This window comes from Cynocephalus volans, chromosome 2 (genome assembly GCF_027409185.1).
Source record: "Cynocephalus volans isolate mCynVol1 chromosome 2, mCynVol1.pri, whole genome shotgun sequence".
Taxonomy (NCBI): Eukaryota; Metazoa; Chordata; class Mammalia; order Dermoptera; family Cynocephalidae; genus Cynocephalus; species Cynocephalus volans.
In genome coordinates, this window is record NC_084461.1 from 68591266 (window position 1) to 68617242 (window position 25977).

The window sequence follows — 25977 nt, forward strand, 5'->3', positions numbered from 1 at the left end:
TGGGATACTGCAAAAGCAGTATTGAGGGGAAAATTTATTGCATTAAATGCTCACTTCAGAAGAATGGAAAGATGGCAAGTGAACAACCTAACACTTCACCTTAAAGAACTAGAAAAACAAGAACAATCCAATCCTAAAGTTAGCAGACGGAAAGAAATCATTAAGATCAGAGCAGAACTGAATGAAATTCAAAACCAAAAAACAATTCAAAAGATCAACGAATCAAAAAGTTGGTTTTTTGAAAAGATAAATAAAATTGACAAACCATTAGCATGGCTAACAAAAAAAAGAAGAGAGAAGACTCAAATAACAAAAATTAGAAATGAAAAAGGCGATATTACAACTGATTCATCTGAAATACAAGGAATCATTCGAGACTACTATAAACAACTATACGCCAACAAATTTGAAAATCTGGAGGAAATGGATAAATTTCTGGACACACACAAGCTCCCAAAACTGAACTGTGAAGACGTGGAAAATTTGAACAGACCAATAACAATAAAGGAGATTGAAGCTGTTATCAGAAGGCTCCCAACAAAGAAAAGCCCAGGACCAGATGGATTCACAGCAGAATTTTACCAAACATTCAAAGAGGAATTGACACCGATTCTTTACAAACTATTCCAAAAGATTGAAACGGACGCAAATCTCCCAAACTCATTCTATGAAGCAAACATCATCCTGATACCAAAACCAGGTAAAGATATAACCAAAAAAGAAAACTACAGGCCGATATCCTTGATGAATATAGATGCAAAAATCCTCACTAAAATACTAGCAAACAGAATACAGCAACACATACGAAAAATTATTCATCACGATCAAGTGGGATTCATCCCAGGGATGCAAGGTTGGTTCAACATACGCAAATCAATAAATGTGATACACCATATTAATAAACTCAAACACAAGGACCATATGATCATCTCTATAGATGCTGAAAAAGCATTTGATAAAGTTCAGCACTCATTCATGACAAAGACCCTCTATAAGTTAGGTATAGAGGGAAAGTATCTCAACATAATTAAAGCCATATATGCCAAACCCACTGCCAATATCGTCCTGAATGGGGATAAGCTGAAAGCTTTTCCTTTAAGAACAGGCACTAGACAAGGATGCCCACTCTCACCACTCCTATTCAACATAGTGTTGGAAGTACTAGCCAGAGCAATCAGAGAAGAGAAGGAAATAAAGGGCATCCAGATTGGAAAAGATGAAGTCAAACTGTCCCTGTTTGCAGATGACATGATCCTATATATTGAACAGCCTAAAACCTCTACAAAAAAACTGTTGGAATTGATAAATGATTTCAGCACAGTAGCAGGATACAAAATCAACACACAAAAATCAGTAGCATTTCTTTTCTCCAATAGTGAACATGCAGAAGGAGAAATCAAGAAAGCCTGCCCATTTACAATAGCCACCCAAAAAATTAAGTACTTAGGAATTGAGTTAACCAAGGAGGTGAAAAATCTATATAATGAGAACTACAAACCACTGCTGAGAGAAATTAGAGAGGATACAAGAAGATGGAAAGATATTCCATGCTCTTGGATTGGAAGAATCAACATAGTGAAAATGTCCATACTACCCAAAGTGATATACAAATTCAATGCAATCCCCATCAAAATTCCAAAGACATTTTTCTCAGAAATGGAAAAAACTATTCAGACATTTATATGGAACAATAAAAGACCACGAATAGCCAAAGCAATGCTCAGCAAAAAAAATAAAGCTGGAGGCATAACACTACCTGACTTTAAGCTATACTACAAAGCTATAATAACCAAAACAGTATGGTACTGGCATAAAAACAGACACACTGACCAATGGAATAGAATAGAGAATCCAGAAATCAACCCACACACTTACTGCCATCTGATCTTTGACAAAGGCACCAAGCCTATTCACTGGGGAAGGGACTGCCTCTTCAGCAAGTGGTGTTGGGATAACTGGATATCGATATGCAGGAGAATGAAACTAGATCCATACTTCTCACCGTATACTAAAATCAACTCAAAATGGATTAAGGATTTAAATATACACCCTGAGACAATAAAACTTCTTAAAGAAAGCATAGGGGAAACACTTCAGGAAATAGGACTGGGCACAGACTTCATGAATACGACCCCAAAAGCACGGGCAACCAAAGGAAAAATAAACAAATGGGATTATATCAAACTAAAAAGCTTCTGCACAGCAAAAGAAACAATTAAAAGAGTTAAAAGACAACCAACAGAGTGGGAGAAAATATTTGCAAAATATACATCTGACAAAGGATTAATATCCAGAATATATAAGGAACTCAAACAACTTTACAAGAAGAAAACAAGCAACCCAATTAAAAAATGGGCAAAAGAGCTAAGTAGGCATTTCTCGAAGGAAGATATCCAAATGGCCAACAGACATATGAAAAAATGCTCAACATCACTCAGCATCCGGGAAATGCAAATCAAAACCACATTGAGATACCATCTAACCCCAGTTAGGATGGCTAAAATCCAAAAGACTCTGAACGATAAATGCTGGCGAGGCTGCGGAGAAAAAGGAACTCTCATACATTGTTGGTGGGACTGCAAAATGGTGCAGCCTCTATGGAAAATGGTATGGAGGTTCCTTAAACAATTGCAAATAGATCTACCATACGACCCAGCCATCCCACTGTTGGGAATATACCCAGAGGAATGGAAATCATCAAGTCGAAGGTATACCTGTTCCCCAATGTTCATCGCAGCACTCTTTACAATAGCCAAGAGTTGGAACCAGCCCAAATGCCCATCATCAGATGAGTGGATACGGAAAATGTGGTACATCTACACAATGGAATACTACTCAGCTATAAAAACGAATGAAATACTGCCATTTGCAACAACATGGATGGACCTTGAGAGAATTATATTAAGTGAAACAAGTCAGGCACAGAAAGAGAAATACCACATGTTCTCACTTATTGGAGGGAGCTAAAAATTAATATATAAATTCACACACACACATACACACACACACACACAAATGGGGGGGGGGAGGGAAGAAGATATAACAAGCACAATTATTTGAAGTTGATACGACAAGCAAACAGAAAGGACATTGTTGGGGGGGAGGGGGGGAGGGAGAAGGGAGGGAGGTTTTGGTGATGGGGAGCATTAATCAGCTACAATATATATCCACAAAATAAAATTAAAAAAAAAAAAAAAAAGAAAAGGGATAAACCTGACAGCTGCTGCCAAGAGTTAATAGGATTTGTTGGCTGAATGGGAAACACCAAGGAGAGACAGAAGAGTGAGGTTTCCCATGTAAGAGGCTGGAGAGGAGTTGGAGCGAAAGAAGCCTGCACTTGATTTTTGGATATGTTTCTTTCTTTTTTTTTTTTTTTTGTCGATTTCGTGACCGGCACTCAGCCTGTGAGTGCACCGGCCATTCCTATATAGGATCCGAACCCGCGGCGGGAGCGTTGCGGCGCTCCCAGCGCCGCACTCTCCTGAGTGTGTCACAGGCTCAGCCCAGGATATGTTTCTTATGAGAGGGAATGTGTCATTAACATGAAAATGTCTCATAGGAACCTTGGAATGAGGGATTTGAGGAAATGTTGGAACTGGACGTGTCAGGTTGGAGTGTGTAGAAAAACCATGAGAGGATCATGTCCCTAAGGGAGTGAGAACTGAATGGAGTTAACTTGAGAAGAGGCAAAAAAAACCAGGGAATGAGGTAGAGGTGGACAGACCAGAGGATCCGGTGGCAGGTGGAGAATGAGTGTTTGGTGACAGAGCAAAGGGGACCATGACAAGAGGAGAAGCATCATCCTCTGCTGTTGCAGAGCAAAGCATGGACTTGGTTACCCAGGATTTCTGGGAAATTAACGCAGATCATTTTAACATGGTGCTAATAAGAAGATTGTCTATATCAGTCACTTTCAAACTTCTGTATTTCAACCCACTCTGAGAAATAAATCTTACATTATGACCCAGGGTACACACACACACAATCACACAATTAAAACAGAAGTTTGACTAAAGAATACTCACCCTCACTATGTCCAGTTTACTCAGACAGTTTTCGTCTATTTTATTTTTTTTAATGCTGGTCATAATTCATTAAGTTGATTTCAGTCCCCAGGTTACAACTGGAAGTTTGAAAAGCACTGATCTATGTAATGTCATGTAAGAAATGTAATGAATTTGGGAAAAGAGCACATTTTGAGGAAATGTAAATTCCAGTTAGGTAAGTAAAGGTTTGGGTTTAAAATCCATGACGGTGTGAAACATGTGGTGCCATGCTCTCGCTCTTCAAAATTTAGAAGAGAAATAGAATTAAAAGGAAAGCATTTACGTTTCCAAAATATCCAAACAGCCTCTTCTTGTACAGCTTCAAGTGTTGATTTACCAACTTGCCGGAGAAATTTAAAGCGTAAACTTGGAGACGTAATGAAGAGTGCTGTGGCTGTGGAAATGGACAGACCTGGGCTCGAATCCTGATCCTGACACTTATTAGTTCTGTAACCTTTGCCAAGTTTCTTAACCTCTTAGATTTTCTGTTTCTTTGTCTGCAAATGGGGACAACAGCACTTACCCTACATGGTTGCTGTTATCTTTGAAGAAGCCAACAATACTTATGGTTCTATCCCCAGCACTTGGGGGCATGCGATGAATGGCAATTATTATTGTCCTTAGTTGTGAGGGTTAAATTACAGACCACTTGTAAGGCTCCTAGCACAGTGCCTGGCACAGAGCAGCAATAAATATCAATGATCTTTCCATGGCAGCAACCGAAGACTAGAAATATGGTTATAATCCAAGTGCACAGAAATATGCAAACCAATGATATGTTTTTGTCCTGCACATGATTTTTCAGAAAGATAGGTACTGGGTAAAGCAAAATGCGTTGATAACATTGAGGCTCTTGGACAGATTGTGTCATATTGATATAAAGTGAAAAATGATGGATCACTGAAATGGCATTATTCTTAATTGCCCCACCAATTAAAATACTCACAATGCCTTCATTTGGCAAGACTAAATTTATTAAGCACCTATCATACCAGTCACTGGGCACAAAAACACAAGAAACTGTTCCTAGAAGACAGATAAAGTAACCACTAGTTCTTGCTTACCTCCCCCTAGGCAGCCCACCCCATGGACCACTGATATCAATAAGTATCATCCTTGTGCATTTTGGCTGTTCTGATTCTACTCTAACTTTTCCCACCAAGGCAGAAAGATGGCTTAAAGATGCTTTATTGGCATTAATAACAGCTCTGTGGACACTTCTTGGTGTCACATTTCTTGGTGATCTGCTGTCACTGTTAAAATACTGAACCATGTTCAAGAATTCCTTGTCTTTTACGGTTTTTCCTCAGGTAGCCTCAGGGTGGTTCTAACCGGACTAGCCCATAATCCACCTATATGTAAACTTATTTCCATCTCACTATTATTTCTACTTGCCTCTTACAAAGTAGGCAGTGAAGTTGGCTGAGTATCACAGCATTTGAAAAATAAAATGAAAATTTCCCTCCTTTTCCCTATTTTCAACCCCTTTGCCTCCCTGCCACTATTTGCTGTATTTTCTGCTTCTGATAGATTTCAAATAAATAGTCATCATGGCAATATGGTGAAAGAATGACCTTTATTCAGAGATACAGCATCTACCGAAACTTTCAAATCACTCCCATTGCAAGTGATACAATTTTTGTTGAGAAAATACCTTCTGAGTGCCTGCTATGGGTAAAGCTGAAGGGCCTACCAAGGTGCTTGAGATAAAATCTCTTCACTAAGTACTGCGTAGTCTAATTAGAGAGACAGCTATAGGGATGGAATGACTCACAAGGTGTCTGGGGGAAGAACCATGAGGTTAAATCTCATTCTTAAGTTCACAAGTATGGTGGTTTGATACTTATCACTTTTCCAGGTGATGTGGTTTGCCAAAATTAGCCAGTTTGACCAGACCTAAAACGAGAAAAGAATATGCATAATTTGGAAAGACGGAAATCTCAGGGTGACAGTATTCCAGATACGTGACATTAGTAAAGTAGATTCTTGTACATGTAGAGTTTGGTTGTGCTGGTCACACTTGACAAGTGAAAGATGTTTAAAGCCCCACAAATATTTGCTATTGGCTTTTCTGAAAAATGGCACAAGGACTTTTTGGAGGTTGATCTATGATTCTAGGACTTGATGGCTTCCACATGGATAATGCCACCAATTAGCTGTGTTGTTCATATTTAAATTCAGAAATAAATATTGTCCAAGCAGCTCTCAATTTAGATGGTGGCTTGCAAGGAGGAAATCTGGTAAATTGTGGAAGATTGTTGCTCTGATCAGACAGCTTTAAAGATCGTGAAAATGGGGAGATAGGCATGTCTGATCAGAAGCATGTTGGAACGGACCTTGATGTGTATATTATAGCAAGAACATATGGATTAGCTTCGCACGTGAGAGACAGTTAAGGTGATTACAGTTAATGAGTAAGCAGCAGGCACTTTTATAAAACTTGATCTATCAGGACCTGCTGCAGGTACGCCCCTCCAACAGGTGGTTTGTGTGTCTCGCTTAGAGCATTTCTAAGTTGTCAGTGGTTTAAATAGAATTGAGAGTATATTTCTCTCTAAGATCAAAGATTTCCATGTGTTGATCAAGCGATGCAAAAAGGTCCTTCAAGAAGGAGATGGACAGCTTGATGTCCACCAAATCTTTCCTGTTTTCACTTATCCTTATAATTTGCATATCATCAAAAGCGTATTGTGAGGGCCACTGGGCCAAGGGAATGGATGGATGATGCTAGCTATAGGTGGGATGTAATTATAGTAAATATTCTTTTATTAAATGCCCTGGACTTATTCCTGTTTTGCAGGAATGATTTCATCTTTAAAACAACTTTATGTAGTAGCACTATTCTCCTCATGTTATGAGTGAGGAAACTGAGCCACAGAGAGTTTAAGCCCTGGACTGCATGTACTTCTGGTCCACCCTGGAGCCATATTAGGGGTGGCCTGCCATGTGAGGGGTACAGTGGAAGGTGTGTCTCTGGAGCCTTCCCCGCTGGGTTCTTGGTGCCCCTGCAGCACTTGGAAGGCGGGACCCGCCTGCAGCTGATCCCTCCACTCTGGCCATTGTTCCACCTGGATGTGCTTGTTCTGGCTGTGCTGAGCATGCCTTGTTGAAGACCATTTGAGACAGTGCTTGGTTAATTTCCAAAAGAATTTTGAGCCCTGTGAATGGCAGATTTTATGAGCTCTGATCGGCAAAGAGATATTCTCAAGCTTTCTGAGTTGATCTACACAAAAAAACATAAATAACATGATATTAGAAGAAATTACAAAGAACACCCAAGCAGTATAATCAAATCCTAACCTAAATGGTAATAGAGGTTGAGATGCGAATTTTTGGAAATATTGAAAATTTGATAAAGAAACCCCCTTAAATCATCTTTAAACATGTGATACTAAATAATTTGGAGAGCACTGGAAAGTTCCTTCTATGTGCCTGCCTGTCTTTCAAAGAGGTGGGTGTCTCCACCCACCCATGACACAGACACAAATGGACCAGAGGAGGCAGATGATTTTTCTAAAATACATTAAAGGGAGTGGCAGCTCTCTTAAAATTGCTTTTCTCTCCTAACATTTCACTTTGATTTCTATCTTTCTGTCCCTTCCTCACTCCCATCTCTGACCCATTCTGTCCTCTTCTCACTAATTAGCCATCTTTATACAAACACACCCGGAGATATCGTGGGTTCAGCTCCAGACCACCATGATAAAGTGAGGTCATAAGAAAGAAGGTCACAAGAATCCTTTGGCTTCCCAGTGCACATATGTGCTATATTCACACTATACTATAGTCTGTTGGGTGTGCTGTAGCATTATGTCTCAAAAAGTAATGTACGTACCTTTATTTAAAAATACTTTAGAGCTAAAAATGCTAAAGATCATCTGTCTGAGCCTTCAGCGAGTCATAATCTTTTTGCTGTGGAGGGTCTCACGTTGACGTTGAAGGCTGCTGACTAATCAGGGTGGTGGTTGCTGAAGGCTGGGGTGGCTGTGGCAATTTGTTAAAATAAGACAACAGTGAAGTTTGCCACATTTATTGACTCTTCCTTTCATGAAAGATTTCTCTGTAGCATGCAATGCTTTCTGATAGCATTTTACCCACAGTAGAACTTCTTTCAGAATTAGAGTCAGTCTCAAACCCTGCTGCTGCTTTATCAATTAATTTTATGTAATATTCTAAATCCTATGTTTTCATTTCAACCTTGTTCACAGCATCTTCACCAGGAGTGGATTCCATCTCAAGAAACCACTTTCTCTACTCATCCATAAGAAGCAGCCCCTTATTTGTTACAGTTTGATCATAAGATTGCAGCAATTCAGTCACATCTTCAGGATTTACTTATAATTCTAGTTCTCTTGCTATTTCTACCATGTCCAGTTACCTCCTCCACTGAAGTCTTGAATCCATAAAAGTTATTCATGAGGGTTGGAACCAACTTCTTCCAAATTCCTGCTAATGTTGATAGTTTGATCTCCCCCTGTACATCACAAATGTTCTTAATGGCATCTAGAATGATAAGTCCTTTCCAGAAGGTTTCAATTTACTTTGCCCAGATCTATCAGAGAAATAATTACCTATGGCAGCAATAGCCTTACAAAATGTATTTCTTAAATAATAAGACTCAAAAGTTGAAATTACTCCTTGTTCCATGGGCTGCAGAATGGATGTTGTGTTTAGCAGGCATGATTCATGAGAACAACATGAATCTCCTTGTAAATCTTCATAAGAGCTCTTGGGTGACCATTGTCAATGAGCAGTAACATTTTAAAAGATTTTTTTTTTTTTTCCTGATCAGTAGGTCTCAACATTGAGCTTAAAATATTCAGTAAACTATGCTGTAAACAGATGTGCTATCTGTCATTCAGCCTTGTTGTTTCATTTATGGAGCATAATTCTTAACCACCCTAGGATTTTTAGAATGGTAAATTGTCATTGGCTTCAACTTAAAGTCACCAGCTACATCAGTTCCTAGCAAGAGAGTGAGCCTGTCCTTTGAAGCTTTGAGAGGCATTGACTTTTCCTCTCTAGCTATGAATGTCCTAGATGACACCTTCTTCCAGTAGAAGGCCGTTTCATCTGCATTAAAAATCTTGTTTAGTACAGTTGCTTTCATTGATAGTCTTAGCTAGATCTTCTGGATCACTTGCTGCAGCTTCTCCATCAGCACTTGCAGCTTCTCTGTGCACTTTTCTGTTATGGAGACGGCTGCTTTCCTTAAACCTCATGAAACAATCTTTGCTAGTTTTGAACTTTTCTTCTGCAGCTTCCTCTTCTCTCTCAGCCTCCACAGAACTGCAGAGAGGTAGAGCCTTGCTCTGGATTAGGCTTTGGCTTAAGTGAATGTTACAATTGGTTTGATGACCTATCCACACCACTAAAAGTTTCTCCGTATCAGCATTAAGGCTATTGGATTTTCTTATTGTGTGTTTACTGGAGCAGCACTTTTAATTTTCTTTGTGAACTTTTCCTTTGCATTCACAACTTGGCTAGCTGTTTGTTACAAAAGGCCTAGCTTTTGGCCTGTCTAGGCTTTCAAAAATGCTTTCCTCACTAAGCTGAATCATTTCTGGGTTTTGATTTAAAGTGAGAAACGTGCAACTCTTCCTTTCACTTGAACACTTAGAGGCCATGGCAGGGTTATCAATTGGCCTAATTTCGGTATTGTCGTGTCTCAGGGAACAGGGAGGCCTGAGGAGAGGGAGAGAAATGGGGAACTCCTGATCAGTGGAGCAGTCAGAACACACAACATTTATCAATTCAGTTCATCTTGTATGGGTGTGATTCGTGGTGTCCCAAAATAATTACAATAGTAATATCAAAGGTCACTGATCACAGATGATGAACACTGATCACAACAATGAAAAAGTCTGAAATATTGTGAGAGTTACCGAAATGTGACATGGAGACACAAAGTGAGTACATGTTGTTGGAGACATGGCGCTGAAAGACTTGCTCGAAGCAAGGTTGCCACGACCTTCAATTTGTAAGAAACACAGTATCCGTGAAGTGCAGTAAAGTGAAGCTCAGTACCAGGAGGTGAGCCTGTGCTCGCACATATGTGCGTCAACGCCTCGGCCTGACCCCACTTTTTCAGTGTTTCAAGAGCTTGCAGGGCAAGGAGTATAGCGAGCAGCTCTTTGTATTGTGCCGACCCGTCACAGGTGAAAATGAGTAGCGGGGGCGCCTGTGATGTGGTGCGCTAAGCCCTGGAGGATGGTTTCTGCCCATGGGGAATTGGGCCCATCCTCTGCGACAGCCTTTTTCAGCTCTTTAAGGTCATGAGCTTCCCAAGGGTACCAAGCGGCCGGCCTATTTCCACCGGGAGCTTTGTCAAATTTGGACCTACAGTCCTTTTTCCAATGTAATCCCTTTTTACATCGGGGGCAAGGTGTGGTAGGGGGTTTTTTGCCTTTAGTCTTGGGACATTGGCTTTTAAAAGGACCTTGTGTTCCGCAACCAAAACATTGTCCCTTGAAGGGTGGGGAAGTATTGTTTCCTGAGCAGATCAGGGCGGTAAACTCCTTGAAGGCTTCGGTTACGTTTTGTGTCTGAGCCTGCAAGGCTGAGGATAAAGTCCTGGCCTCGGCAACAGCCTTTTTAGTTCTTTTACAACGTTGACCAGATAGGCCTGAGGGGCCGCTTCCCCCGACTGACGGGCTGCGGACGGCTGGGGGTTCCCAGCGAGCCATGACAGGAAAAACCTGCGGCTCTGCCGGGGGTGTTTTTAAAGGTGGACCAGCCTCCTCCACTTCTTCAGGTGCCGCTTTCTCTCCTTCGGCTAAACTTTGCTCAGGGCCTTGCATTGGCAGCTTTGTTTCCTTTTTTCTCTCCTCATCGAACTGCGCCCAATCCCTTTCGGCCCCTTCCTGATGCTCGGGAGGGAAGCAAAGCTTTAGGGCAGAGATGGTTGGGTAGAACCCTAAGGGGGGGTCTAGCCCGTGACTAATCTCGTTCTTTCTGGCCAGGGTCTGAACCCGGTCCCAAGTCTCATACGAGAACAAGTTGGACAAAGATGCCCAAGGGGCCACCTTCACCACATGACGCCAGGCATTGGTGGCTGTGGAGTCAGATATTTCTAGGCCTCTACTTTTTAAAATGTACTTTAGAGCCTTGCAGGCTATCTCGTCACTCTTTCCACACACACACCTCCCATGTTGCCCCGTGAGGAAGGGACAAAGGGAGCACAGGGCAGAGGAGTGCAGGGATTTCCCCCTGTTATGGTACTCACCCTGGCAAGCAGGCGGATTACTTCACAGCGACTACCGCGGTTGTGGGGGCCACTCCGCTGGTTGATCACCCTTCGTCGACCTTCTTTCAGGACCGAGCAGCCGGGGACCTCACTTGCTCGCCTTTCACCCACGAGTTTTAAAAACGCCTCACACGGGGCACCACTCTGTCGGGTCCGCCGCCGGCCGACCCGAACAGCCCTAGACTCGTTCCTTTCGGTGGGTGAGCGAATGGCCCGGGATTCCTCTTTCCCTCCTGTCCCCTTTGGAAGGAGATGGGGGAAGAGAGCCATGAAGAGAGGTGAGCACAGCCGCTGGCCCCAAACCAGCCCGGTTAAAGGACACTCAGACGCGGCGGGGGTTCTGTCAAGCAGTTCCGTTTATTATCACACAAGCACTTGCTTTTAAAGGCAAATGGGGAAGGGAGGTTTTTTACATAATCTTATCAGCCTAAAGGTCAAGAGAGCATGCATCCTGTCTCAATGCCTAGCTATTGCAACCTCGAGCACGGAAGCACGTATTTGGCCAATAAGGGCTAAGGCAAGGTTCCCACAGACACCTCCACCCTACTTCCTCCCGGCACCATCTGAGGCTGCCACATTAATATGCCCTTGTGGGCCCATAATGGCACCGCTTGTAATGTCACTTAAGGTGGCGTTAGTTTTTAAAGCCCGACAAGGCCAGGAAGGGCTCATTTAGGGAAGTGAAATAAGAAGCAAGAATGGCTTTCCCTGAGTGAAAAGGGGAGCGATCATTGATTCAGGTATGGAGCAGTGTGTGCAAAGGCCCTGGGGTGAGCTGAAGGACTAACAGGAAGGCAATGAGATAGAAGAGGACATAGGAATACATGGTTCCAGAAAAGCCTAAGAGGAGCTAGGGGCAAGCCATGGAGGACCTCGTAGTCTGTGTTAAGAAGTTTTATATGTATTATAGGAGCCATTGAAGGGATTTAAACACTAGAATGACACATCCTAATGTGCCCTTTTAAAAGATCTTTCTGACTTCAGTGAGGAGAACAGATTTGAGGAGGCAAGAGTGATAATGGACACTAGCTGGGAGGTAACTGCAGCCTAGATGAGAGTTGCTGGTAGCTCAACCCTGATTTTAGCTTTGTAGGTAGGAAGACATGGACAGATTTGAGATTTATTTAGCAGGTAAAATTATAAGAAAGCTGCAGAGGGATGGGATGGGAATAGCTGGCACAGAGAGGACTCAAAGACACTGAACCAATATTGAATTGTAATCATAGCTCACATTTATTGAGCTTTCACTACTGCTCCAGGTGCCATTCTAAATGTTTAACATGTATTAACAAACTTAATCCTGCAACAACTCTATGAGGTAGGTCACTTATTATGTCATGAGGGACGTGAGGAAACCGGTCACCAGGGAGATGATCTAACTTGCTAGGCTGGGAAACCAGCGCTTTGAACCCAGGCAGTCTGGCTGTGGATTGCATACTTTAAAATTTTATTTTATTTTATTTTTAATTAACACAAAATAATTGTATATATTATATGTTTGTGGGGTAAAATGTGATGCTTTGTTATATATTTACATTGTGGAATGATTAAATCAAACTAACAAATCTATCACCTCACATTTTTTTTTTTTTGTGGTGAAAACTTTAGAAATCTACTCCTTTAGTAATTTTGAAATACACATTTTTAACTATTACATTTTAAGTAGTATGTGGCTATACTACTACTCTATCATGGATACATGATAAAGAATTCATATCATGTATGAGCCAAGATAAGGGCTCATCCACCTACAAATATTGGAAATGTTATTGATTATATAATCATTTGAGGGCAATAGCATAAGTTAGTGCTGACTCAAATAGTTTGTTAAAATTCTTCCTTGGTTTCATATTGTAGAACAAGACAGGCATAAATGGGGGTGTAATTAGAGCAGCTTTAGTTTTAATTAGTGGCCTTTAACAAATGTGTGCACATTATTCACTTAATTGCACCTGCAGCCACATGGTACACTTGGTGCTGAGAGTTAAACAGGTGAGCAGAATTCTGCCAAGAGGTGTCATTTGTGAGTTTCATAAACCAATGTCCTAAAATAAGTGACCTTTTCCAGGTCCCTGGGAATTGACTTTAACTATAACACATGTGTGTGTTTCTTTTCCTCCAAAGGATTTAACACCGAGAGAACATGCGACAAGGAGTTTATTATACGGAGAACAGCCACCAATCGAGTACTGAACGTCCTCCGTCACTGGGTCTCAAAGCATGCACAGGTAATTCAGTGGCCTCGTTTGTTACTTTCAAGGATTTTTTTTATTCAACTTTTTAAGTCGTTACACGTGTAAAACACCTCTTGACTCTTTGGAGTTAGGAATTTGAAACCTTGAAATTGGAACCCAGGAAGGGAAGAAATAGTATAAACACACATGTATTGCCAACATCCACTCTTGCAGATCTACCAACAACATGACATGGTGGGACAGGGCTCACATCTTTCTTCATCTTTCGAGGCAGCAGCACCCACCTGTGAGCCATGGCAGGGCTGCTGTACGGTGCCACCCTTTAAGCACCTTTCGCTGGGTCTTCTTTGTAAGTGGGGTTGTGCTTGAGAGGTCACCAGCTGCAGTGGTACCCCCCACCTCCAGAGGTAAACATCACAGTGTCCTCTGGAGGTAAAGAGCAGGTGTCCCCCTGAGGTAAACAGCAGGTACCCCTGGAAGTAAACAACACTTTGGGGTCAGACACTCTGGTATCAGGTCAGGGAGTGTTTAGTCAGCCTGACTCAGGAAGTATTTTGCTGGATGCCCTTTGATGTTTGGTTCTTAGTGCTCTGTTTTTAAATTGTGTCACACTGACAGGACACCCACTTGTTATCTATTTATGTGTTTTTGGTGCAGCTTGTAGAATTTATACAAGCAAAATAAAGCCAGGCCCCACGTTGCCTCGTTGGTTGGTTCAATGCAAACACAGTGCTTTTCCCACCTACCACCAGATAACGGGCAGACCACCCAATGGTGGCTCACCAGCAGTCTGGAAGGGGAGTTTTGGAGAGAGAGAATGGGGCCCTGAGTGGCTCAGATCAGAATGTGTGAGACATAAAATGTGAGTTAGCTAATGAGTATCACACATTATATGAGACAAAGGGAAGGAGTTCCCAGGTCTGCCTTTATCACATTCTCAGAGGCCATCTTATGTCTGCTGCACTGTCCTTGGTAATGACAGTCCATCAAATAGGATCACAACAAGAGCCAGGATCCTGAAATCCCTGTGGTAGGACAATTTACTAAGTGGGAAGAGTGGGATTTGGGCCTCACCACTAGTAAGCCCATAAAAATTCTTATATATTCATTAAAATCAAAGCAATAAAGATAACACACCAAATAAAAGATGTAAAAATTCCATTTTGCACATCTTGAATAAATAAAAGTAGATCCTATATACTCACATTTCAAGAACCATCCTTAGCTCACTGGAGATGTCTAGTCTCTCTCCTCCATGTTCTCTGTGAGCTGCTTGTAAATCCCCTTTGCCTCGTTGCAGGTAAAACATGATAATAAGGTTTCTCCCCTGTCTGATTGTCCATCCCATTCCTCTCTGGCTTTTTGACATCTAATTCCTGGGGTCTGTTGTGGCATGTGAGATGCAAGTGTCACTGACAGGCAAGGCTGAGCAGGTTCTCATCCCCGGCCTCAGCCTGGCCCGTGGCAGGTTCATGCCAGGACCCACATGGTCACCAGTGTGAGTCAGGGCTGGGATTTACTGGCCTCAGCTCCCTCTTCTCTTCCATACCTCTCAAAAACTCTCTAGCCTTGCTTCTCCACCAGCCTTATTTCCCTTTTTGCAATCCCCAGTGCCCTCTTTTTAAAAAAATAATCTCAGACAGGAGTCCCTCACAGTTCACATAGAACTCTCACAGTAGCTAGAAAAGTACCACAAAGCAAATGACAATGTGCTGGGATTATTTTATTTTCGGTAAAGAGAATTCATAGATGGGGAGAGATTGGTGTACTGAACCCCTCGCTTATACTAAAGAGCTCTACAGTAAGGTTCTGTCATCTGATTTGGTGGCTGAATTATTTGTGCAGTTCAGTTGCTTTGTGGCCTAAGTGACTTCAGCTGTGCTCATACATGGGCAAGCCCTTCCAGCTCCAGTTGCAGTTCTAGGGGCCGCCTGGGATCCCAGCTCCTCAGAATGTCCCTCCATCGGGGCATATGTGAATGGTACAAATTGCTCAGGTAATTGTCAGTCTTCTCTTCTGACATGACCATGATAGAAAACATAGACCCTGGTGATTTAGTACACCGGTGTGTCAAAGAAAGTTCTCCCCGGGAGCTCATTTGTCTCTTCCGAACTCTCCTGCATGTGGGAGTGGACTTCAGGGATCTGTGGTTGGTTTCCAGTGTCTTGCTGTGACCTCATCCTGTGCATATCCTGTCACCTTCCTCATCCCATCCAGTTCTCAATCATCCTCTCGGAACAAGAGCATGACGTTTCTGTTAAATTTCCATTTGTTGACAATCGCCTGGTAGTCACTCGGCCTTCTCAGTGGGCGGTTTGGGCAAATCGAGGCAGGCTGTCAGTGATGGACTGGTAAACAGTTGGGATAGACACATCTAGTCTCAGCTTATGGTCCTGGAGGCCACCTTGTGTGCCCATCACCTCCTCTCACTGACTGTGGGAGGTTGGGAGTGTGGCCTCCGACTCCATGGACCCTAAGCAAGCTGACCATTATTGTACTTAAAGAAAGAATAACAACCCATCCTGGTACTGTTATCCAAGTTTATCCAGAGGCCTTTACTGTCCTAAAGCAACATCTGGCCATTAGATGGGACTGCTAGTCTGAACACCTGTGCTGTGATCTGACTCGGCCAACTAACCCTCGCCCTTATTGTCTTTGGTCTTTGCATCATGAGATGAAGGGCTTGGACAAGGTGATTTTTAATTATCTTATTCATTCTGTACCAGGTGAGTCCATTTCAGGAAGAATGTAGCATTATTGTGGCAACCTAATTATTTTGAATCAATAGCTTTAAAAAGTGGATAGGAAGTTGTACTCATTTCCAAAATACAGCCAAGCATGGTAACAATTGCATTTTTCCTCACATGGTAGACTGGCTAAGGGGCACCACTTCAATTTACAGAAAACAGAAAACTACAGTGAAGGACCAAGATGTAGATTGTTCCGCACATAATCTAGAAAATCAAGTCTACCCCAAAGTATTAACTATCATGTATTTACTTCTCATTTCTCATTAAATAAAGGTAACTAATATTGACAGATACTACCCTGAACTTTATTTGAGAGAAATAAAAAGTTTCAGAAGTATTGGGGGTGGGGGGTGAGGGCTGTGAATGGTTCTCCAGAGAAATGAAAGTTCCCTAGGATGTCACCTCTCAATGCTCTACCCCCATGTGGTACTAGGATATTGTTTCTTCTTCTGGAACCTTTTAGTCTTTTCTTTAGTAAATATTTGGTGAGGCTAGAATGTTTAATTTTTTCTGGTTCTAAAACTCTTCACCTGTTAATATATTCTGGGCTAGTTTCTCCTCATTTTGTTACACCTTCTCACTCATGGATTACTTTTTATGTTGAAAGTGAAGCCACAGGCCCAAGCTGGGTGTCTCCCCCATGCCTTGCACACGGATCAGCAGAAGGAGCAGCAGCCCAGAGTCAGGGGATCTGTGTTCTTAGTCCAGCTCTTCCATCATATCTCCTGGGGGGCCCTGAGCTGGTCTCTGGGCTTCTCTGGGTGTTTCTTCTTCTGAAAATGAGAACAGCCATCCCTGCTTTTCTTCCCCTAAGGATGTGATGGAAATCAAAGGTGATGTTGAATTAGGCATCAACTTCAGCAGTATAGATGTGTGTGACTAAATCCCCTGCAGCTAAGGACAGGAGAGATGCACATTTAGTGTCCCTACAACTAGCCTGTAAGCTCCTTGCACACAGGCTTATCTTGTTCTTATCTCCTTTCACGTAGTTCTGCAATGCTGGACGTATGGCAGGTGCCCAGGAAACAGTGGTCAAGCTGAGTTTACATTTTAATGTTGCTGTTGTTCGTTTTCTTCAGGAAGTCATTTTCTAGCCTTTAAAGTTTCCAAAGTCAGCCAAGACAGAGACTATAACCACCGATGGATCAGACATCTGGACTGTGTGTGTAGACAATGGGGGGCTTTAGGTGTCATTTGCACGATTCCCAGGTCTCTGCAAGTGCTGGGGCAGCAGAGCTTTTAACCAGTTGCTCCTATGATTGTGTTTGTCTTCTGTGTACAAATGGATGAGGGACTTTGAGGCCGGCTATAGACAGAACTGTGCTCGAGTGTCTGTTGAAGGCCTTGTTTATATAATCTGTAGCAATTTCGGTTTTCCTGAATTGTCTTATTGACCAACCAGTTCTGAAGAGATACTCTGTCCACTTATTTGAGGACTTCCACAGGCCATGGAATGGCTCTGATAAAGGAGCCTGCAGCTGTGTTTGCAGGTTGCAACCGGCTTCATCAGACTCTGGGTCTGGCTCAATGAAGAGTGGCTGAGAATGAAACTATCACATATTTTCCTACTCGGAGGCTTAGGGGAATGTTTTTGAAGCATGAGATCGGACAAAGATGACCTGCTTACATAAAAAATCTCCTTCCCAAAGGACCTTACAGCAGCAGGTTGCTACTTTTTCTGTTTTCTCACTTCATTCATTCATTCACTGATAAGCATTGACAGCAGAGTGTGTCCGACACTGCGGTGGGTGTGGGAGTAAGCAAGATCCGTGTGGTCTCTGGCCTCAAGGAGCTTCAGTCCTTGGGAAAAGGTACCCATTGTCAGCCGTTGTCCTTAACATACTCTCTTGTGTGATAGGCTGTTAAATCTGATTTTTCTGATTGTCTCCGACTTTCAGGCAGAGGACCAAAGGCACAGGAGGAGGTACAGCAGGTGGCAGAAAGCCTGTGCATCCTTTAGGGAGTTGCCAGGCTAGCTAAACAAGACGGGCTCAGAGCTAGTGAGACCGATCCTGCTAGCAGTTTTGATCTTCCACCTCTGGGAAGTTGAGGACGGCGAGGTTGAGGAGGGGGTTATTTCCAGAGTGGTCAATGTGAGTTCTCTACCACCATGGGGACGGGGAGGGGATGCTTCCTTCTCACTTCAAGCCATATGAGAGATGCTTCAAGGAAACCACCCACCCAGCATCTCCTATGCAATGGTGAAGGGTGATTGCCAGGCCTAGTAAAGAGAGGTGACACCACTGGGGGTGAGCTGTGCTTGTAAGTGCCTCTGTGAACTGGGGGGACCCATCGGGGGTACAGTCTGGATGGCCCTACATCCTGCCCAAGAGGACTGCCTGGGGGGGTGATGCGACCCTCATAGCCAGAGTCTAGGTGAAGTGGACCACTGGCAGCCAGGGCCTGGGGGCACTGAAAGTGATCCACAGGAGGATAGACAGTGCCTGGGCCAGGGGAGCTGGGACTTAAGTCTCCAGCTGGGAAGTCTCTGAAAACCCCTCCAAAGGAAGAGCTACTGTGCATCTGCCACATCTGGAAGGAGCCAGAGGGAACATGTCCTATCAACTAACTGCGGTGGAAAAGTGGGTGCAGGTGTGATTGACCTATATGCTTAGTGTGTTCAAAGATCTCAGGGGTCAGATTGTCTCAAAATGTGAGTCTACCAGTTCATCTCTTCTGTTTGTTATTCTGACAGATGACAGAGACCCCTTTTAAATTTTTTATTTCTTGGCTCTGCTTAGCAAAACACAAAATTCAGCATCAAATTAGAGCACTAAGTTCAAATTGATTCTTTGTTCCAAATCTGAAACGGAGGTTGGGCCAGGACAAGCACAGCACAGAATTTTTGGTGTGGGTGGGAGAATGAATGTGTAAGAGACAATGAGCTACTGAACAGGCAGCTCCTGTCACCTCTACTGACAGCTCTTGGCCCACTTCCAGCTCTGTCCTGTCCCCCAGCTCAGCTCCCTCTGAGTTCATCCCTGCCCCTGCTAGTCTGCTACAGGGTACTTTTCCGTCCACACTGCCTGCCCAGGCTCTGCTCTTGAGCCTCCCTGGGCCTCAGCACCCTCTGCCCTGTGTGAGTGCTCCCTGTCCCCCGTCTCCTGAAGATGCTCAGGACTTTAGCAGTTTCCCATCCCCACATCACAGCTGGATGAAGAGACTTCCAGAGGAGAGGTGTCACTAGTACCCTGAGCCAGGAGGAGGAACCTTTTGGATCCCATAGAAATAATCTAAGAGCCAGCCTGAGGTTTGATATTGTTTTAGTTATGATATGGGCACATGGTCTTTTACAAGTGACTTGAAAACCTAATTCTTTACTTAGAAGGTAATTTCCCTCTGTCAGGATTCATTCTGAATGACAGAATTCCAATTTTAAAAAATTCACAAATACCATATCACTTACTATGCATCACACACTGTTCTAAGCAGTTTTCAAATATTAAGTCGTTGGCTCCTGACCCCACCCTTTTGAAGGAGGGGAGGTGGATATTATCATCCCTGTTTTACAGGTGGGGAAATTGAAGCTCAGATAGATTAGTTTCCCTGAGATTATACACTTAGAGCAAATAGCAGTGTCGGGTTCCACACCTGTGCCTTCTGGCTGCACAGTTCCAGCTCTGAACCCCTAATCCCACAGACTCTCCATCTTGCCAGCCACCTCTTGGGACACAGGCTACTCCAAATGTAAAATGTGAAAATCCACTTCTGGCTCGGAACAGTGAGAATATCATGTGTTAACACTGCCAATGCTTTCCTTCTCTATTTCTAAATCTTTCCTTAGGAAAGTTACTTTTGTCCCTGAGTTTATTTTGTGTTGCTTAAACAAGGGATTTATATTTGTAAGAGGATGGTGTGGGCAGAGCACTGTGTCCTTTCTGACAACCACTGTAGCGCCTCCCGAGTTCAGATGGTGACCAGTAAACTCCTGGGCCAGCCTGCACCTGGCTGCTGGCCATTGCAGGAGGTGCCCCTTTGACAGTGAAGGGCCAGAAACCCCTGCTGTTCCTGAGGCCTCCGGACCCCAGACATCTCACCCTGATAGGGGATTAGTCACTGCCCCATTGCTCAGGGGTCGCAAGGTTGCATGCAGCTTCTCGGCCTGTCCCCAGCTAGTGGGAGCTGCTGGAGATACCAGGAACAAGAAGAGAAAATTTAGTCTCAGTGTGAGATGCTGGCCACTATGAAATATTTCTTTTTAACGACAATCGTGCAAATGGTTTTATACAATCACCAAATCAGAAAATAATCCATGGCCTATATATTATTTATGCTAGTCTCACGCTTGTTAATCTGTGTGCATTCACTTCTAGTTGAGCACACCACTTCCTGTTGACCTCTGTGTATCTCAGCTAAGAGATCCCATATATTCACCAGGTATGAACAAGTGTTTGTTCACAAACTCAGATTTCCCATGGCAGCAGCCAAAATGAAACAGAGAATGCTCTATTTAATGGAACTGGGCCAGCAACCTCAGTTCTTTTTCGCCCTGTCTGACCTCCTGGCACCTGGGCCGAGGCTTGTCTTCTTCCCTGAAGTCCTTGATCCTCCTGTGTTTTTTGCCAGCCTCTGTTCTTTCCTTCTGTCCTCAGAACTGATGCCTTGGGCATCATATTCCACTTATTTCTTCAGAGATTCCTGTGTCAACAAGGACTCATATGAGGAGAGAAATCTGGAAACCTGAATGCTAGTCTGGATTCCAATATTAGCTTGGTAGCTTCCTCATTTGTAAAACTGGCAAAATGATCTGAATGGGGCTCTAATGCACAACTGAATTATGTGTCAAATTTCCCTGGAAAATACAAAATGTAAGAAACTATGATCTAATAAGTATGGATTTTGTTGTTATTGTTAATCCTGAAGACAGATTTTCATCCTCCAACTCTCTTTCTCTGGTCCATGCAAACCAACCAAGGAAGCAAATCCTACTTCCTTTAACTACTTACCAAAGTTTTTTCTTATCTCTTACACATATCTATTGTCATCCTTTAAACTCTCCTTAAGCTTTCCAGGCTTTCTTTTAAAGAATACTTGGTGAGACATTTACAACAGGATTAATTAAATCAGTGTGAACTAGATTTAAGTGTTTAAGAAGCCAGTCCTTCAGTGGAACTTATTTCCATTTTCGATTGGTTGCCAATTCAGAAATTTAATTTTCCCTGTAGAACTAGTGGGATTCTTTAAACTTTTGTGATGGATTTTATTGACAGTCACTGCCGTGCACCACATGGAATTTCTTGTACATCGATAGCTTCCTGTCTCAGCTGTAAGAGTTTTCTAATGCAGGTGCCCTGGGGCTGGATGGAGTCTTATTTTTCCTAATTTGCATTCCCTACGCTCATAATTACTCTTTGACCTCAGAAGCATTTCCAGACACCATAGCATGCAGCCAGGTTCTCAGCATGCGGACTGATGGCCAGCCCTGCACTGTGACATCTCCCGGTCCTTGTTTGATCTGGCCAGGCCTGGACCAGCTCTGTCACTTTAGAGCTGTCTCAGGACACCAAGAGCTGAGTGAACACTCATGCAGTGACTGGCTCACACAGGCCCACGGTTCTGCCTCACCTGTTGCCCTTCTCTTTCTGTCCCTCTCCTCCCCACTCGGCTCCTAGATGTCACTAACCTGTAGCTTCCAATCTCTTTGAATAAAGTCTCTTCTTGGATGAATGTCAAAGGTGCCACTTCCACCATGTTCTTATAACTCTGAGTGTGACTTTTTTGTTTATCAGTCTTTCTCCCTCATATGGATCAGGGTAGGGGGAAAAAAAGTCTAACTTATAGACCACTTTCTAGAACTTCCGTAAGGCTTATATTAAACTCAAAGATAATTTTGCTGGCAGGTGGCATTATTTAAAATTATTATTTAAGAAGATTTTAAACATCAGGATTAAAAGCAGGTCCTTCCAGACTTTTCTTCTTCCCTTCAGTCTTTGTCATTGTCTCGATCACTAAAATCCATATCAAACTACCTATCTAGAAAACACAGCATCTGGAAAACTTCTCTTTTTTCTTTTTTTTTTTTTTTTCCATTTATATAACATTTTTTATTTTTATTTTATTTTTTTTTATTTTTATTTTTTTTAAACTTTATTTATTTATTTATTTATTTTTAAATTTTATTTTGTCGATATACATTGTAGCTGATTATTGCTCCCCATCACCAAGACCTCCCTCCCTTCTCCCTCCCCCCCTCCCCCCCAACAATGTCCTTTCTGTTTGCTTGTCGTATCAACTTCAAATAATTGTGGTTGTTATATCTTCTCCCCCCCCCCCGGTTTGTGTGTGTGTGTGTGTGTGTGTGTGTGTGTATGTGTGTGTGTGTGTGAATTTATATATTAATTTTTAGCTCCCACCAATAAGTGAGAACATGTGGTATTTCTCTTTCTGTGCCTGACTTGTTTCACTTAATATAATTCTCTCAAGGTCCATCCATGTTGTTGCAAATGGCAGTATTTCATTCGTTTTTATAGCTGAGTAGTATTCCATTGTGTAGATGTACCACATTTTCCGTATCCACTCATCTGATGATGGGCATTTGGGCTGGTTCCAACTCTTGGCTATTGTAAAGAGTGCTGCGATAAACATTGGGGAACAGGTATACCTTCGACTTGATGATTTCCATTCCTCTGGGTATATTCCCAACAGTGGGATAGCTGGGTCGTATGGTAGATCTATCTGCAATTGTTTGAGGAACCTCCATACCATTTTCCATAGAGGCTGCACCATTTTGCAGTCCCACCAACAATGTATGAGAGTTCCTTTTTCTCCGCAGCCTCGCCAGCATTTATCGTTCAGAATCTTTTGGATTTTAGCCATCCTAACTGGGGTTAGATGGTATCTCAATGTGGTTTTGATTTGCATTTCCCGGATGCTGAGTGATGTTGAGCATTTTTTCATATGTCTGTTGGCCATTTGTATATTTTCCTTAGAGAAATGCCTACTTAGCTCTTTTGCCCATTTTTTAATTGGGTTGCTTGTTTTCTTCTTGTAAAGTTGTTTGAGTTCCTTATATATTCTGGATATTAATCCTTTGTCAGATGTATATTTTGCAAATATTTTCTCCCACTCTGTTGGTTGTCTTTTAACTCTTTTAATTGTTTCTTTTGCTGTGCAGAAGCTTTTTAGTTTGATATAATCCCATTTGTTTATTTTTCCTTTGGTTGCCCGTGCTTTTGGGGTCGTATTCATGAAGTCTGTGCCCAGTCCTATTTCCTGAAGTGTTTCTCCTATGTTTTCTTTAAGAAGTTTTATTGTTTCAGGGTGTATATTTAAATCCTTAATCCATTTTGAGTTGATTTTAGTATACGGTGAGAGGTATGGATCTAGTTTCATTCTCCTGCATATGGATATCCAGTTCTCCCAGCACCATTTGCTGAAGAGGCAGTCCCTTCCCCAGTGAATAGGCTTGGTGCCTTTGTCAAAGATCAGATGGCAGTAAGTGTGTGGGTTGATTTCTGGATTCTCTATTCTATTCCATTGGTCAGTGTGTCTGTTTTTATGCCAGTACCATACTGTTTTGGTTATTATAGCTTTGTAGTATAGCTTAAAGTCAGGTAGTGTTATGCCTCCAGCTTTATTTTTTTTGCTCAGCATTGCTTTGGCTATGCGTGGTCTTTTATTGTTCCATATAAATGTCTGAATAGTTTTTTCCATTTCTGAGAAAAATGTCTTTGGAATTTTGATGGGGATTGCATTGAATTTGTATATCACTTTGGGTAGTATGGACATTTTCACTATGTTGATTCTTCCAATCCAAGAGCATGGAATATCTTTCCATCTTCTTGTATCCTCTCTAATTTCTCTCAGCAGTGGTTTGTAGTTCTCATTGTAGAGATTTTTCACCTCCTTGGTTAACTCAATTCCTAAGTATTTTATTTTTTTGGTGGCTATTGTAAATGGGCAGGCTTTCTTGATTTCTCGTTCTGCATGTTCACTATTGGAGAAAAGAAATGCTACTGATTTTTGTGTGTTGATTTTGTATCCTGCTACTGTGCTGAAATCATTTATCAATTCCAACAGTTTTTTTGTAGAGGTTTTAGGCTGTTCGATATATAGGATCATGTCATCTGCAAACAGGGACAGTTTGACTTCATCTTTTCCGATCTGGATGCCCTTTATTTCCTTCTCTTCTCTGATTGCTCTGGCTAGTACTTCCAACACTATGTTGAATAGGAGTGGTGAGAGTGGGCATCCTAAATTCTCTTTTTTCTGATAAATGCTTTTAACCTGGCTGATTCCCTTTTGAGGCTTCAAGATGTAAGCTTGGGAGCTATCTGATTTCAGAGTTGTGGAGCAGTATTTAAAAATTCTTATAAGCACACATTCAGAACCAGAGACTGAATTTTAGCAAGCCATTCTAATGCTGAGCCATTTGTCAGAAAATGATCAAATCAATGTTTTCTGAATGGTTTTTTCCTTCTTATGGAATTGGTGTCATTCATTGCCATTTGGCTCTTCCCAGTTATTTTTGTTCTAACATATCTTCCACATTTTGCACCATGCCCTCTCCTGGTAACCTCCCACTTCACATCTGCTAATCTAATTTACCAAACCACCAGTTTGAGAATTAGGTAGCTTGTAACCACTTGTCTCAAAGTCAAGTACCTCCTGTGGACTTTTGTCCATTCATTCAACAAATATTTGAGGGTCGATCAGGGAGCAAGGCACTGTACTTACCAAATTTGGGGTTGAATTGTATCCAGCGTTTACTACCTGAAATATAAGTTCCTAGATGATCGTCAGGCATACATTTCATATATATTCTGTTCCTCTTTGAAGATTTAAGAACCTGATGAGTAATTAATGACTGGTAAGCATTGAACGTGTATTGGAAAGTTTAGAGTGACTATGGTATTGCTTTGTAGTGCTTCATTTCAAACTTATTGCCCTCCCTAAGTTTTTCAACTAGGATGTTCTTTTTTATAGTATGAACAATGAGTAACTGGCAATGAGAAAAGCTGGAAACTCTGCCCTTTCATTTTTCCAGTGAGAAGCCCTGGTTTAGAGTTGTTGTTGTGCAGAAGTGGCTGGATGCGGACATGCCTGGGTGGTGGTGGGTGTGCAAGGGCGGCAGGGACTGTGCAGGGCCTCCCATCCCAGCATTTAGCCAGCACAACCTCCCCTGGGATTGGCTTTCCATATTAAAGTTCTGAATGAAGTTTCTTCTCTCAAAAGAGTTGAAAACCACACTGGCTTAGAGGCTTGTTATCTCTAGTTTATTAAAGTGAGGAATCCAGAGGTATGTGTCCCAGACCTGTCACGGCTGCTCTGCATACTGCTGGAGATGATCACTCAGCATCTTTGCCTCATTTTCCCAGTTTACAAAATGGCCTGAATCTAACCTAAATCTATACCACAATTTAAATTAACTTCTTCATCTTGTGTAGTCAAAGAAGAGAGAGAACAGTAGTGTGCTTTTCATTTTCTTGAAAATCATTAAGTGAAATACCAGTCTCTTATTTTTGAGCCTAACACATCCTAAACCCCTTTTTATGAACCCTTTGTTCCAGGTTTTAAAGTTAATTGTGTGGTTTTACTCCAGTCTTCAGTATTTCCACTTTCCTCTTAAAATCTCTGGCCACTGTTAGGAATACACTGTACTGATTACAGTGAGAAAATTACTCTCATAATTCTCTTTACCCTCACACTGTGTTCATTGAATCAGATTTTCCCAATGTCCTAGCATTCCCTTGGCCGTATGTAGTATATTACTAATTATTACCCTGCTCTCCTGAAATAAT

General features: G+C 42.2%; 1 protein-coding gene across 2 annotated transcripts in view; it reads left to right on the forward strand.

Moving 5' to 3' along the window:
* Positions 1-25977, forward strand: part of RASGRF2 (Ras protein specific guanine nucleotide releasing factor 2) — a 249645-nt gene that overhangs the window by 197162 nt on the left and 26506 nt on the right. For both annotated transcript variants that reach the window (XM_063083210.1, XM_063083216.1), the window contains exon 18: positions 13417-13520. In XM_063083210.1, coding sequence (XP_062939280.1) covers positions 13417-13520 — 104 coding nt within the window. The remainder of the gene's footprint in view (positions 1-13416; positions 13521-25977) is intronic.